Source organism: Tachysurus fulvidraco, chromosome 11 (genome assembly GCF_022655615.1).
Source record: "Tachysurus fulvidraco isolate hzauxx_2018 chromosome 11, HZAU_PFXX_2.0, whole genome shotgun sequence".
Taxonomy (NCBI): domain Eukaryota; kingdom Metazoa; phylum Chordata; class Actinopteri; order Siluriformes; family Bagridae; genus Tachysurus; species Tachysurus fulvidraco.
Genome location: NC_062528.1, coordinates 15,495,273 through 15,512,336, shown reverse-complemented (window position 1 = coordinate 15,512,336; position 17,064 = coordinate 15,495,273). Strand labels below are relative to the sequence as shown.

Here is a 17,064-nt window from a genome sequence, read left to right as displayed (position 1 = left end):
GTCTATTAAAATCAACTTCCAACTGTTCTGAACTGGTAAACGTATGCTGCTTTTGTTTTAGACATACTGGAACAAAATAAAAGATTTCTCTATGCTGTATGTGGGAACTTTTCTCAAAGTCAGACTCTTTTATTTCTTGCAAATCTTCAGGGAAGAAAACGTGGGCGTTTTAGCACCTACGTCTACAGATGTATGGTCTCACATGCACAAAAAAGGAACAATTTTACTCTCATGTGTAAATCTCATCATCTCTCTCCAGTTAGCCACAGACAGAGCTAATTGATTCCAGAAGTGTTGCCTCTACTTTCAGCAGGCGTTGAGAGAAATGGAGAGATTGGAAAAGAGAAATTAAAGGAGGGAGAAATGGAGGGTTAGAGGTGCTGGGGTAGTAATGAGGGGTCAGTCGCAATCCATAGCCCTGTCGCGAGAGTCAGGAACACATGGCAATTTTATGGTCAATTGGGCCATGCATCTGGGGTTATACATCATAGTGAGTCATAGTGGGAACTGGTGTCAGCTCATGCGAATGCACACACACACACACACACACACACACACACACACACACACACACACACACACACACACACACACACACACACACACACACACACACACACACACACACAGAGCACACCACAGATGCACACACTAAGACAGAACAGGCGGCTGCATGCTATGCGTATGTGGATATGCTTCATCTATACTGCTTTACAGCTGAACCACACACTCACAAACCCCACACCCACACTTACCATTAAGTCACCTCCCATCACTTGCAGTTACACTAATTAGGGCAATCTGGGGTGACACAACCTATTTTTAAACACTGTTTATCTATATCATATGTGCACGGCTAAGCTGAATTCAAAGAGGAAATGTCTATGTTGTCTTATATATTTTGTATAAAAGTTCAAGATCGTTACCTCTGTTGCAAGTGCCAGTAGAGGTACCGTAGAGCTGATATAACCAAGCCTGTGGAGTGCCAACATTAACAGGCAGCGTGACATCTCCCATACAGCAGCATTAGGACTGAAAAAATAAAAAGAACAACACACGGTCTTGATTCTAAGGTTGTTGCCCTTTTCTGGAGTGTTTGCATACAAACCACATTCTACCTGAAAGTACTGTACTGGGCTTTGCATCATCATTATTTTTTCTACATGGAATATAAATATACGTTAGTATGGTCTGTAAAATCTGACTCTGACGGTTCATCCACCTCATACTCAAAAAAATAAGGTTTTTATTCCTGTTTGTGAAGATATTTTTTGTTTTTCATTTTGTACATGCAATATTTTCTAAAATATTTTGAAGGCTCTTTTACATTCTATAATGTAAACCGATTAGTAACCTATTTTAAACCACCATGACCCAGAGCAGGCAGTTACTAACCACAAGGATCACTGCACTTTTATGCTAACAGTTTTGAGCTTATAGTCTAATTGCTTGCTTGCATCTGCATAATAAAATCACTTGTGTGTGAACAGTGTGTGAAAAGTGTGCCCCCTATTCATATATGTATTTGTTTCCGTTTAGAACAGACTTATTCTGCCTCATACTGAAGAGCTTTTAGTTGTATGGAGTAACTACGACATCAAATATAAATGACTACACTAAACTAAACAGTACATGAAGTTTGATAAAAACAGATTATCTTTAACTTTGTTAGAAGGAATCCAGATGTATAAAAATCCAAAATGGACCCAGAATCAATCTTTGAGAGGACACATGAGGCTTCGGGCCAAGTGTTAAAACATTCAAAGACAAAGTTAGCATAACCATATGGGAAAGTGTTATGTCTTATTATGGCCGTTTTGCTCTCATTACTCAACTTACATCAATGGTAACAGGTATCATAATGCTGTATTTTGCACATATCATTTTTCAAAATGTTTTGTTCCTAACAATCTCCATTCTTGACCAAGCAGAACATAAAATCTCAGTACCTTTGGTCCATGATATACCCGAGGGTGGTAAGTGTGAGTAATATGTATCCAGTGATAAGCAGCACAGTTGTTTGAGACAGCATCTAGAGAACCAAAGCAGAATACAAGAACAATATGCTTTCAGTGAAACACTAGCGAATATCAACTCAGTTGTTACGATTCACCTCCAAATCCCACCCACAGCCTCCTTATGTTGATGTTCGTGACCCTTTAATTTAAACTAGGCAGGGAAAATCCCATTAGGGAAGGTATTATGAACACCAGTGAACATGAAGTGCACAGACAACTGCATCTAATTCTGTTTGACCTCTAAACGTATAGTACATACTGTAGGTCTCCCTCTGTTATAGATACATGGATGACATTTGGTGGATGTTTTCTCTCTAAACCTCATATGCAAGGGCCGTCGAAAAGATTTCTCTCCTGGGTACAGTACAAGTCCTCACAGCTTAGACTCTCCTTTAGAAGTGAACACATTTAGTGCAGCTGAGGTATCAATGTTGTATAATACAGAAGACATTTTTCTCATTTTTATAATACAGACTGTGCATTTTTCTTCTGTTGTTTTTCGGAAGCAAATTAGTATTATTAATTATCACTTTTAATGACAACATACTACTAAAAAGGTCTTGGAATTTCTCTGCACATTTATCATCAAATAAAGCATAAATCTGAATCAGGAAAAAAAACACTGTTGATATCTCAAAAAGAAGTTATTAGACTACTTGATGATTATCGTAGATGATAACTATGCTCAAGATAACATTAATAACACAAATAACCACCTAGTTAACTCCTAGTAAGCTAGGTTCTTAGTTTACACTGATAGACATTCGCATTGTCATGTTGTAATGAACTATTTACAATTCACCAAACATGAATTAACACTCGTTTTTCTCGTTTCTAATAATAATAATGAGTAGCTGAGCATGTACTGGTTACCAAATCACCCACTATTAATTTGTATATTGTATATTAATTTGTATTTGTATATTAGATTTATTTTTTCTCAACTTCCAATAACAGTATGGTCAGAATTACTGTATATTGACAATGTAAGTTCTCCAACAAAAGCTAAGATTAAGATTTAAAAATGAAATAAAAAATATATATTTGTAAGGGCTTAATAATTTAACAGTAAAAATAATTTCTTTGAAAAAAGCATTAGGGTGGCTTCTCATACATGAACCACATCAGATGCTTATGTTCCATAAGATCATTGCTAGGGAGCTGATATTTCTTGAATTACAGATGTGTGACATTGCCCAGGTCTCTGAGGGAGCTTTGTGAAACTTTTGTGAGTCAGTTCTCTAAGGTCTGGATTATGTTTTCAAAATCCTTTCACCATGCTAATTTTTAATTTGTCCCACTATCCTATTTCAACAATAACATCAAGCCAACGTGTAGAAAAAGTTAAACCATCCAGGTATTTTCTTTGTCACTGCATTAACCGTCACACTGTGTTTGTGTTTCTTTTCTTCCAATGGCTAAGATTAAGTTACTACCATTATTGTTCTCACTACTATTAATTCTGTACAACAAAGTGCAAACTAATCTACACTGTTGTTTCTGCCCAGTTAAGCAGTTAGGGTTTCAGCAGTGGTCACTTTTCTGCAAACTCAACAATTAACGGGAAGTCAAGCAACTAGCAAGATTGATGGTCTCATGTGGCTGATGCAGTTCAGAGTTAACGCCAAGTCCTAAAATTAAATGTTTTTCTAGCTTTGAAGTACCACTAAGCTGTGCTGTAGCATCACTTGTCAGTGCAAATAAATTGGCATGGTACATAGAGGTATAAATACACACTTTGACATTATTTATTGCTTGGCCCAAGGGCATTACTTAGTTATTTTCTCTAGAAAACCTGATGGATGCAACAGGAAGGTTTTTCAGGCGATGGGAAATGGTTGACTTGGCTCTGAGAAAGTTTGTATTGGTTGTTGGACCACCGGCAGCTGTTTTATTGGTTGGTGGCAGGAGGGAGGCAGGGGGAAAGAGGGATCTAGAGAATTCTCAGCGAGGCACCATCGAGAGAACACCACAGAGGTAGGAATGACAGGAAAGACTGGCTGTTTCATTTCAGCGGGGAAGCAGGGTGGGTCCATGAAGTTTGGCTAACCAAAACTATGCCTAGGGAACATACACTTCCAATGATACCAACAGGGGAAGAGAGTGTCTGGGTCATTGTTAGGGAGGTGGAGAAAGATAACAGGCGAAGTTGTCTGTCCATATGCTATATGAAAAGCTTTATAATTGAGATAATTAGAGGGAAAGCCTATGTTATACAGGCCTAATGTTATAATATTAAGATCAGAGTAAATTAAAAGCTGTAAGTGAACCGTTAAAGACAATGAAAGATTTTCATGGGCATAAAAGCCTTAGCAAGGACAAATGATACTCTTTCAACTATCAACATTTGAGATAAACCAAGGACATTTATGTCTCTGTGATGTAATATATATTCTTTTGTCACTTACTTGTTCTGTTTCAAATAAGTTGTTATAATTGAGCAGCACAAGAAGGAACTGCACATGCACATAAGCCTGAAGTACAGTTGACCATTCTGGGTTGTGAGGAACCTCCTTTCCTGTGACCTGAAAAGATGCAGCATATTTGAACTATATTTCAGTAACAGTTCATAAGTTCTGTGTCCTTCATCACTATGCAATGAAAATTAAAGGCTGTCTTCCACCAAGCATTTTGTGAACGTGGTAGCATGCCAGTATTCATAAATTTGAGAATATAAATAATCAGCTGCTGGTATGATATTGTAGGAGTGTTATGAGAATTCAAACTGATATGAGCACATCAACATGACTGTCATATTTAGTGAGTATTGGGGCGTTAGCTAAGTAGAGTTTGCTGAAAGAGAAAAACCTGTTATTTTAATCAAGAAATAATATGGTATAATGGTAATATATTAGAATACTACAATATACAGTATTACAGAGAAAGATTAGCATGTCTAGTCACTACAAGACACAGATGAGTAAATGAAATACATTACAATAACCAAGAGTAAAGTAATAAAATACACAGAAACATACCAGACACCACTATCCATGCACGCATTAGCAATTATTATCATCTGTTTAACCAAATCATCCGGATAACAGTGGTCGCTCAAGCAGTTAAGGCTCTGGGTTGTTGATCGGAGGATTGGGGTTTAAGCTCCAGCTCTGACAAGCTGCCACCATTGGGCCCTTGAGCAAGGCCCTTAACCCTCTCTGCTCCAGGAGCGCCATATCATGGCTGACCCTGTGCTCTACAGTGACCCTGTCTACTACAGTGCAGATAAATTCCCAGGATGCAAAAAACAAATATCAAAACTTGTTTTTATCACATTAATGTAAACATTGACTCATATCCAAGTTTAGGTCTTGGTGTACAGTATCACTTGGCAAAGGTATGAAAATTCAGCCTGGATGGAATACCATTTCCATCCTTAACACACATTCATACACATGCACACACACACACACACACACACACACACACACACACACACACACACACACACACACACACACACACACACACATGCACACGCACACACACCTGTATCAATCCACAAGTCTACATGTTTTTTGACAATGAAACAAAACCAGAGGAAGAAGCATACAAAAGTAACCCAAGCCCCTGGAGCTGGGAGGTAGCAATACTATTGTTCAAATAACAAATAAGTCTTTCATAGGAAAAAAAAGTTGGAGAAACTTTCTGGCTGTCGGCACAACATTCCTAAATGTGTTCTGAAAATGTCAGTATAACAAAAGCACACACAGAGAGAAATAGTTTAAAGAATCAGGACTATTGATGTAAGTACATGTGAAGCTCTACTTTAAGGCCCCCATGAAAAGGAGGCTAATTGGATCCAGATGTTCCAGTCAGTTCAGGTGTGGGTCTGACCTCTACAACCATATAAAAACCCATCATTTTTGTTAACCGGCTTCCATAGCATAGGGAATCGGGAGAAAAAACCCTTAGGTTCAAGCTTATTAGAATAGAAAGGGTCACAAAATGCTTTTAGAAACTTGGACCTTCAGCAGTAGTTCAGAATTGTGATTTCTCTCCTTATGAACAGATGACCTTGAAGAATATTGTAAGCACATGCTGTAGAAATTTTAAACAAGTAACAAGAACCCTATTAGGCTCTGTAAGCATCACTTGCACTTAACCACACAGGAAGCCAATGCTTTCTAAGAAAACTCTGAAGACCACCTGCATGTTCTACCTCACTACTTGAAAAAATGGTAAACGTACATAGTGTTGCTTTGGACAGTTAGTAGCACTAAATATATGAATTTGAGAATCATGGATGAGGTAAAACAGTGTAGAACTGCTTTGAATGAACAGTAAATACTACATAACCCAAGCTTTGACACTGTATTTACAAAAGAATTTCTTTTGTACGAAGCAGGGGAACACAGTGTGGCGGCGGAGACGTGGTTGAGACTTGGGTATGGGTGGAGAGAAGGCGGTTAGAACCAGCAGGTAACCCATAATTACTCTCACCTGTGACTTATTATTGGGGTTTTACTTTGTCTTTGTGTCTTTGTGCTTTCAGGCTTTCCCATAATCACAGAGAGAGAGAGGGGGAGAGAGCGAGAGAGAGAGAGAGAGAGAGAGAGAGAGAGAGAGAGAGAGAGAAAGAGAGAGAGAGAGAGAGAGAGAGAATGCTGCAGGTTTTTCTGTTGAGCTGTTTAATTGACAAACAGGAGTACATCATTTGGCTCTATTACATGTTGAAAAGATTTTCATTTACTAAAAGCAGATAAAGAAGCATTTAAAGAAGTCATTTCTTGACAAAAAATCATAAACATTGTGTTAAAGTCTCAAAATGTCAAATTTAGATATTTGAGCATATTTTTTGTAGGATATTTAAAACAAAAACAACAAAAGCAGCAATCATGTGTTATGGATCATAAATTATTCCATAAATATATTTTGCATGCGTTATAAATATTAATAATATTTATTAATATTAATAATAATATAATAACCTTAGATTCATTTTTAGGATTCTTAAGACACTCTCCTTTGTAGTTGCCTTTGGGTTTGACCTACTGGCTCCAGCAGCTCACTGCTCTGTTTTCCCTCAAAACTCAACTCCTCCAGCACAAGCCTCCCTCCTGAACAGGAGTATGAACAGGCACAGCCAAGCTCTCCCAGCCCAGCACCTTTCAAGGTATTTCAGTCAAACTCCATCACTCACCACATGCTCTCTATCACCAGGCTCTCTTTAGGGCTGCTTTAATTGCAGCATGAGGGGGGGAAAAGAGGCTTTGTTTCATGTGTGAAATAAGAAAATGTGCCACACACACACACACACACACACACACACACACACACACACACACACACACACACACACACACACACACACACACACACACGCACACACACACACACACACACACACAATCGCCATTTCAAAGCAAACCACCACAGCTCCTGATGGAGAGACTTCAATCCTGTGTTGTGGGCCTGGCTTTTAAAGACATGTGAAAATTGAGCTTATTGTGCTTCAAAAGCATGTGAGACTTTTTTGGCACTCGGCTGTACTTGTAAAGTGTGTCATTTTTTATTAAGAGTCATTGTCAAGTCTTTTTTCTGTCACTGAAATTGTAGGCAGTGGATAGCAAACAAGATATAAACATTCAAGAATAGCAAGATTTCTCAAGCTAATTTAAGCTTGAATTCACCACCAAACTGCCCTTCAACAGTAATTAAGCCAGGAATAAAATCGACAACAAGCTAGCGTGCTACAGCCTGACGTGCTGCATAGCTGTGTTACTGCTACCACCCTGAAGTTGATCATTTTCCAGTAACAGCACCTCCTAAACGGTTTAACTCCGCTTATATAAGAGCAATTTTCAAACAGTGACACTTTTATTTATTAAAGAATATTTTTTAAATCGGTGTAGTTATATTTAATGTTGTGGACCTTCCACAAAACAGGTTTCTGTTATAAATCATGTTATGGCAGCTATAATTAGACACCCTTGAAGTTTGTAAAGCTTGTCTTGAACAGGGTAACTAAAATACAAAATCCTCTGTCTTGAGTACTGTCCCATGTTTATCTCTGACTGCTACAAAGTGCTGACAATGAAGACTCCTTCATTGTCAATAAAAAAAATCATATAAACAATTTCATGTTCATTAATTATTATATGGTTTACTGAAGCATCCATTATACAAGTACCTGCAGAGGTTGTTACCACAAAAACAATAAAATATCAGAAAAATACCATTATTACCTTTGTATTGAATTGTAGACAAATTTTAATCAACAACCTCTGACCAATCAGAATTGAGAACAGAGCTACGATATAAGCTCCATTGCTTAAAAAATTTAAGAAAACTACATTTAAAATCTTTTCCCTTCATGAATGCCATTCGGTCTACTACCGTTTGTGTGAATGAAGAATTTATTGTATAATTAGAGACATAGGGTATACGATAAAACCAAGATGTCTCCAACCTCTGGTAGATCGTCGGGATCTCCTAGCCTCGGTTTGCCCGGTGTCCATCCTGGTCCATTAAAGATAACAGACAGCTTGTTTGTAATACCATCAGCATTGAGGAACTGGTGCCACAGGTATACGTAGTACTCAAACTGCAGAAAGAAAACAGGGCAGAAACAAAACCCTTATGATTTGAGGAACTCATTACACAGGGGCATATGTGTAACAAAAACTCATAGTGAGATTGTTTACATGAGCAATGTAATCTCATAGCTGCAAGTCATCAGGTTCTGGCAATAAGCTGTTTATTGTTGCTACTAGAACTGAAAGTGGATTTACACAGTAACAATCTGTTCACTTACTTAAATAAAACGCTGACAAAGTAAAAGTGAAAAGGAGTCTAAATAACTGAGTAGGAATAAATAGTATACACAGGAAAAACTATTAGAGTTATTGATAACCAACATGAACAGAAACTTTAATGTGTTTGTCATTTTTATGTGTCTGAATTCAAGTGAAGTCAAAACAAGTTATTAATTTATCCGTAATACTAAATGTAAACATTTAAAGTTTTATTGTTGATGATGAGTTCCAAGTGCCCAGTCTTCAATGTCTACCCTGCTGATAGCCAGAAATGTTGGTGGAATTTGAGCAGTGGGTTGAGTTTCACTTTTTGAGTTTGAGTTGAGTTTATTAAGCCTGTTGAGTTTTGTTCTGAAACCAGTTCAATTTTTTAGTGTTGTATCTTATTGACTATGTTATCCTCTTGGTAAAAATCCTAAAAAAAAAACCCTTTCTGTCCTGCATTTGTTTTTCTGTATATGAACTAAAAAAATGATGATGTCATGTATAAACTTGTATATGGTTCCTCTACATTTTCCTTTGCTCACTCAGAAGCAAGGGCGATGTGCATTGTTTTCCACTTGATAGTGTCTATGCCGAAGTCCTGCATCATATTATCTGATTATACAAAGTTAAACAGCTTTGCTGATAGTCCAGTATTGCTGCATTTTGGTGGAGGATTGAAAATTCGTCAGTTGCATTAGTTTGGGTGGAGTAGTAAAGCCCCCTGAGGGAAATGTTGTGTCAATGTGTGAGTTATAGCTTAGGGTTATTAGGTTCTTCAAACAAAAATGTATGAGAAACACTATTGTTACTACGTTTGACATTGAATCCAGTGTCTAAGTGTTTCATGCTACAGATAAGATTGCGTTTGTCGTTCGCCTCCAAGGGAAAGTGCAGAGAAAATAATCAAAGGCAAACTGCACATGGTTTCTTGCCGACACTCTCGCCTCTCTTGTTTAAAGTGTACTACTAATGTTATGGTTATGGTGTGGCTTTTCCACTGGTGGGAGAACTCACAGCTCATATTTACATTAAGCATAGCACTCTGAAACTCTGGCTCACGGAAAACAGGGCACTGATTCAAAAAATTATTTCTATAACGGTTGATTTGTGGTAACGTACCTCAACAGACAGAATGTCGAAAGTGTTGATGGGGTGTGTGAGTCCATAGATGACTTTATCATCTTCTGGAGCAAAGGTTCCTACAAGAGAACATTGATAATGCACTGATAAATACTTTCACTTTCATATATTGCTCTAAACATACATGAAAAGCAGATGATGAGATACTTTATTTCAGGTTTTATTTTTTTGTATCTGAGTATTCTGCCGATACAAAGTCAAAGTCTACTAAAGGCAATAAAGCGTTTTCGTATTTAGCTCCTAAACTTTAGATTCATCTTCCTGACAGCGTTCGGGGCTCAGACACATTCTCTCAGTCTAAAAGTAGATTAAAGACATATCTCTTTATCTAGACATACACATGATACATCCCATAACCTTGTGCTGCAGTACATCTGATCAAATCATGTATCATAAATCATGTAGTGCTTGCAAATATTATGAACAGCAGTTCATATGTTAATTCCACTTCAATTGTTTCCCTTTTTCTAAGCATTCTGAGGCACCAGCTCTAGTTGGATTCCACTTCATGAAGATTTCGGACATTCAAAGAGAAGATGCCAACTACATGTGGTCTATAAACACAGCAATCTCCTAATCTGTAAACAATTGTCTGACTGCATATGACTGTATAAAGTACGTCATTCATAATAACACTCTCTGGTGTTTATGACAGTTTAAAATCACACCCTCCAGTGTCACCCAAATGATGATGAAGTCTGGCTCCTCTCAAGGTTTCTTCCTCTTCCATCTAAGGGACTTTGTCCTAACCACAGTCACAACAGTGACCTCAGACTTGCTCATTGGGGATAAATATAAACAAATTTGTCTAATATTTATTCATATTTATTCATATAATTCCTATGTCACATAAGTCTAATGTTAATCTAGAACTTTCTGTACTAAATTTCTTATGTTCTGTAAAGCTGCTTTGAGACAATGTCCTTTGTTAAGCTTTGGCAGTGCACCGTTTCAGTCTACTGTACAGTTGCATGGAGCCAGAATAAGAATTAAGCACTCTAGTCTACCGCATACACACACTTACCAAACATTCGGTCCCAAACAATGAGCGTTCCTCCATAATTCTTATCAATACAATAACGGTTTCTCCCTGAAAAATGCAAACAGAATAAACAAGGAACAAATCACTAAAGCTGACATTGTTTGGTATACAGTGATTATAACAGCAAAATATAAACCAGCTCATGCTAATTGAAATATTAAAAGTGCTCTACTGTGGGTGTTACTCACCATGATGAACTCTGTGATGACTAGGCGTGTTTAGGATCCACTCCAGAGGGCCGAGATCCTTGACGATCTAATGAGAAAAAGTAGTTTAAAAATACTTGTGTCTTATATTAATAAACAGTGCTTCTAGAATGTGATTGTTTAGTGTCATGTAATCAAGTGGCTGAAAAGAAAAAACATCCAGCCTGGGGGTATCGTGCAGTGCCAGCGGTTGCTAAACAGTTTTAGCTTGTGAAGCACACATGTGATTAATCTCTCCTATTGATTGCCTTGTCTTTGTTTTGGCCAATAATACTGAGGAGGAATTGTGCAGGACCCAAACGCTTGCATGGTTCACATATTTGCTAATGGATTCTGACACGAAACATCATTAATATTATGTGTTTTCTTGTCTGATGAGCTTGCTTGAAACTCTGCTAACTATGGAAAGAGAAAAGTAGCCAGATTTCCACATGGAAAGAACAATATAGATTAGAAGTAAAGCAAACACAAAATTGGAGGGAATTAGTATGGATTTAAGATTAGGAGAAAAAAGCTGTTAAGTTCCCTCTTCCCAGCAAACATACATATATGCACAATGCATACACACACGCAAACAGATGCACACACGTGTGTATACACACGCACACACACACACACACACACACACACACACACACACACACACACACACACACACACACACACACACACACAAACAGTTTAATTTCCCATTACGCCAATCCATTTTAACTTGATCTCTAAAGTTACTAAAGTTATATGTTACACAGGTGTTTAGTTTGCCCTCAGGTGTTTGAAGGAAATAATGATTTTGATGGATAAATGTAAACCTGCTGAGGTCTAGATTTAGCTGGGGATTGTGCAAGTGAACATGATTTTTCAGTGGATCATTATTTCTCTATAATGACTGGTCTGGCTCCAGCTCAATTTCTTCTTGAATGAAAAAGGTTGCTCGCCGCTTAGCCGCGGCTTTAACGCTGGATTATGCCTGGGAATTTCAAGCCAATAAATTACATAACATCAAAAAAGCTCATAAAAAAGGCATAAATTATATCCTTCAGGAACCTGCGGATGTGAAGACTGTTTTCACTAATGGTGCTCTAAAAGATGGAAATGATTCCAAATCCATTCCTTCTAAACGACTCCCCAAATGACTCCCCCAAACTGTAAAACCAATGGGCCAATGTTCACTCAAATGGCAAGGGTATGGTTATGCTTCTGTTTGGAATATTTCATAAAAGCTTATTATTTCTTTTTGAACATAGGTTTTATACCTGGAAAGTGATACATAAAGTTTTTTGTGGTGAATGAAGTGTTGAGACAGTGAAAGTAAACCGTTAGCCTCGGTTCATTATTGGATGCCTTTTTCACTGTATACACTGTGCTTGAAACTATATCATGGGGCTATTTGTTGCAAATTCTCTGAGCTAAATTCTTAAATGTGAATGATGGATAGATTTACAGTACCTCAGTGTGGATCCAAAACTGATAGAGCAAATTAAACTGAATGTGCACAGCAAAGACCGACGGTGGAACGATTAATGCCATGGGGAGGTAGAACACCTGAGAACACATAATCAAAACAAATAAAATCTTTAACTTTATGAACCAATGATCTTTAGGACCAGTATACACTTACAGATTTAAATGCAAATTTTGCATAAAACTAGTCTGCACTATATCATTAAATTTAATTTAGGAGAAAAAAAATGTATATTTTTTATATATATTTTTGCATATTTTTGCAGGTCAAAGTGCAGCTGAGAGAGTCAGGCATGCAGTTAAACTTAAGAGAAGACATTCGGTTTCCACTTAATATAAAGGCAGTAGAGGAAATCAAGGTCACTTAGAGGGAATAAAAGGAGTAGGATCTCCTCAGGTACAACATGGAATAAGCAACAGTACAACAGGTGGAAACACCTTGCTGATAGAGAATTTTGGAAGACAGTACAGTAACTCATAACGCATATCCACTGTTTACAGGTGAGTAAAAAAAAAATCTTAGAATCATAACATGTTGAACATTAATGAGCATGAGCTTCAATAACAGAACACCACATCAATTTGAAGTCCTACTAACATGTGTATGTGTATTAAATCTGTACTTTCTACAAGTACTTTCTAAATTGTTCATTAAACAACATTTTTAATAACATCATTTACATATGCTGTACAGGTGTCCATTCTTACATGTACATTCGGATTGGTGTCAGATTGCCTATCATAGTCTATATCCACTTATGTATATTATCTGTATATACACTGTATACTATCTCGGTATTTGCTGTACATACAATGTACATAATGCACACATTTTCACAGTATATATATATATATAATATTTTCACATATTCATATGCACATAATGTACTTATGCACATTTTACCTGCCATACCTTTATTTGTTTGTTGTACATATATATTCCTATTCTTCTGTACTTATTCCTGTGCACATTGTTATACTATTTGCATTCTACTATCTATCTATCTATCTATCTATCTATCTATCTATCTATCTATCTATCTATCTATCTATCTATCTATCTATCTATCTATCTATCTATCTATAGTGTGCTATTCAAGTAATTTGATGGAAAAAATCAGTACACTAAAACCTCTGCGTGTTCACACAGTACACTAAAAACTTGAGAAAATGACTGCATGCAATACAATGCACTATATAATAAAACAGGAAGAAATCCAGACAATACAGTGGGCTCTAAAGGAGAGTCTCTAGCAGATGGTAATTGTTACCCATGAAGCAAACTGCTGTGTTACGGATTGCCGAAGTGCTGTGGTCAGGTTGTAGTACTCAGAGCTGTGATGAACTTGATGAGCAGCCCACAGGATATTAAGCTCTACAAAAAACACACACATACACAATTATGCATTTTCACCAAACACATGTCAGAACATCTAACTGTGAATGACAGAGGAGAGAAAACCCCAACGTCAAACTACAGTATATCTTCTGATTTTGTGTTTGCTTTGGATAGAAACTATGACCTCTATGAGCCAGTTCTTAGTCTTGCCACTGAATTGTAATAAGCTTCAGTGAAGGGCACCAAAGCAAGTGCTCGGTTGCAACACTGCAGTGTATAATCTGCATTTTGTAAAGGCTTCCGCAACATTAATCTCTCTGATTTGGCCCTCATTCTTGGATCCACAAAATCACGCCTGCTAAGTTTCAAAGGATCTTAAGAGCTGTCCCCAGACCACCCAGATGGCTCTGTGAAGCTTTAACACTGCACAATGTGGTGTGAAAAGACGTTTAAATGAAATTAAATTTTCAGCTGAATACTTTAACTTCAACTTCTTCCAAATAATAGTAAAGTTTTACAGAATTATAATATTCACAATGTTTTGAAGATTGCACATTGAGCTGTTCATGTCATCCCATTCAGAAATTTGTCATTTCTATGGCAATGAACACAATGTCAAAATGGATGCACTAATCCCAGTGATGATGCAGCAATGTATGCCGGGTTCTATTTCTAAATGGACAAAGCAAAAAATCCTTATAGGTGCTAGCTGAAAACCTGCCACAGGTTCGGTATTCACCTGGACTTTATTTATCTTCATGTCATAGTGTCTGGATTACTTACATTCAGGAAAGCTATTGCATTAAATCAAACAATCACTGACACATGAAAAAGACTGGCATGGTGAGCAGCGCACAGCTCTTTGGAATGATCCTGGGCTGAGATTACGATCTCTGTGGATTTTTGTGTGTTGTCCCAATGTCCACATTTTTTTTCATCTGGGTTCTTCAGGTTTCCTTCCATCTTGTAAAACATGCCAGCATTCAATTAGCTATCCTAAAATCACCTCTGTGTAAATATGTGTATATGGTGTCATGTGACCAATCTAGACTCTATCTAGTCTGTATTTATGCCTGAAGCCTAGATTTCCTGGGATATGCTCCAGATCCACAGCGACCCTTAGCAGGACAAAGCAATTACTGAAGGTGAATGAATGAAATATTATGGACCACCAACATCAAGCCATTCAGGAGAAGGAGGTGTCTGTACTTGCCTGTTAATTCACAAAGTTTCACCTCGTTTTTTCAGGGTGTGGTTTCTCAGGAATACAAATGGAAGGGTTGTATTTTTTTATATTTTTTTTGCTTGCAAAACATTAACTATCACTAACATCACTGACTATTATTTCAACCTGGCAGAGTAATCTGTTTACTTAAATAAAGTTACAGTACAAGCATTTTTTCAGTCCTTTGCTTATCATGAGAAATTACCCATTTTTGATTTTGGCAATTACAAAAACAAGTAATGCCTGTAATTAAGACGTGACCTAAACCTAGTTAGTTTACAAGCCCTAGTGTTCAAGGTAGTTGTCAATATAGAGATTTTACATTCTCCATGTGTTTTCTAATTAAAATACAACATTGTGCTACTTTAGGGATTAACACTTTTTACCAAAACGATTCACTAACAATGCACACAAAATCTATAATATTAAAGCATATGTGACACTGTTAATGTCTAACACATTTTAAATATCACCTTCAGTATTAACAGTGTTAATACAAGCTCAGTCGAAAAGGTGAGCCGGTAAAGTTCCCTGCACTCCAGCTGAAAAAACATAAAGTTGTGAGGGCGTAAGAATAACTCTCTCCTCTCTTTCTGCCCTCCAGCAGCCAGCGGCACTGAGCCAAGATGTCAAAATCACCTGGATGAAGCCAAGACGAGCAGCCGGAGTGCATGAGCTCTGGGGAAAGCAGTGCAGTTTCCATTCAGAAAATTTCATCAGGCCACTGATGCTGAGCCACCAGGCCTCTAGTCAAGGCTACATGTGGCGCTTCAAGTTAAGATCATATGTTTGTGTCTGTGTGTTTCTCTAAAATGATATGGAAGGGAAATGTGGATTTGAAAGAAACAGCTGGTGAAAATGTTGGCGCCGTCTTCAGCGTTGACTGTTTTGATTGATTGCACTGATTTCCTTCTAAAATGCCGAATGATCATTACACCTGGTCCTAGTCATGTTGACGAATATTCGCTGCACTCATCTAGCATGCCAAGTCATTAACAAAGTGACAGACTAATCAAAAGCCATTACATTATACGTTCCACCTCCTGCTTCTGTCATGTGTCAGATGAATGTGCTATCACAAAAGTACACACTGGCAAATAATCCAGCCATTGTTTGATAGTGTTCGAGTCCTCGGTTTCCCCTCACAGGGTGAAAGAGAAGAAGATTGATGCCGGGTTGTCACTGGTAGGAAGTGTGTACAGCTAGGCCTCGTTGCAATCCGTGTCCTTATGAGCGGGGCTCGCCTGGACACTGCATAGTTTGGCAGTCTGTATTCAGAGGGGAAGCGCTTTAATGATGAGAACCCATCCCACAAAAAAGCGCTTCCCACCAAAACTGAGCACTGAGGCCTGCACATTTACTCTGTCTCTTTTCTCTATGTCTGTGAGCGCATAGCACGTAAGCTGCATAGCACTGCATGACTTTCTAAATGGACCTATACAAATCTAATCACAGAAAGTGCAAAGTGATATTTTGCAATAAAAAATACTTGGATTTGCACATATAAAGTTTGCAAGTATAACATTTTTTTATTGATTTTTATTTTTTATTTTTTTCAAGTATAACTTGAAAAGTGCACATGGGTATAATTTACTCTATCCTCACAAAACTGGTGTGTTTTATTTGTAAGAAAGAGATCATTTGCACATATTATTATATAGTTCATATTAGAAATGTACATTATTTTTTTAGCAAATATGTCAATACCAATTCCAACCTAGCCAATTAGCTTTAATTATGTGCTAGTTTACAAAAGGGTAGCTAACTTGCTTTAAATGTGGCTGCTAGTTTAAAGAAATATAACAAAGCTGACTAGCATACCTTCATACACATTTCACATAATATGATATACCACTAAGTTTCTGTTAACTTACACAATATAATGTTGCC

The 17,064-nt window shown here is 37.4% G+C and overlaps 1 protein-coding gene across 2 annotated transcripts in view; it reads right to left on the bottom strand.

The window, feature by feature from the left end:
- agmo (alkylglycerol monooxygenase) overlaps nt 1–17,064 on the bottom strand; it is a 42,337-nt gene that overhangs the window by 6,975 nt on the left and 18,298 nt on the right. For both annotated transcript variants that reach the window (XM_047820869.1, XM_047820870.1), the window contains exons 4-12: nt 13,882–13,985; nt 12,596–12,691; nt 11,132–11,198; nt 10,926–10,991; nt 9,881–9,960; nt 8,431–8,565; nt 4,427–4,543; nt 1,950–2,032; nt 927–1,032 (exon numbers count right to left, since the gene is read on the bottom strand). In XM_047820869.1, the coding sequence (XP_047676825.1) occupies nt 927–1,032; nt 1,950–2,032; nt 4,427–4,543; nt 8,431–8,565; nt 9,881–9,960; nt 10,926–10,991; nt 11,132–11,198; nt 12,596–12,691; nt 13,882–13,985 (854 nt within the window). The remainder of the gene's footprint in view (nt 1–926; nt 1,033–1,949; nt 2,033–4,426; nt 4,544–8,430; nt 8,566–9,880; nt 9,961–10,925; nt 10,992–11,131; nt 11,199–12,595; nt 12,692–13,881; nt 13,986–17,064) is intronic.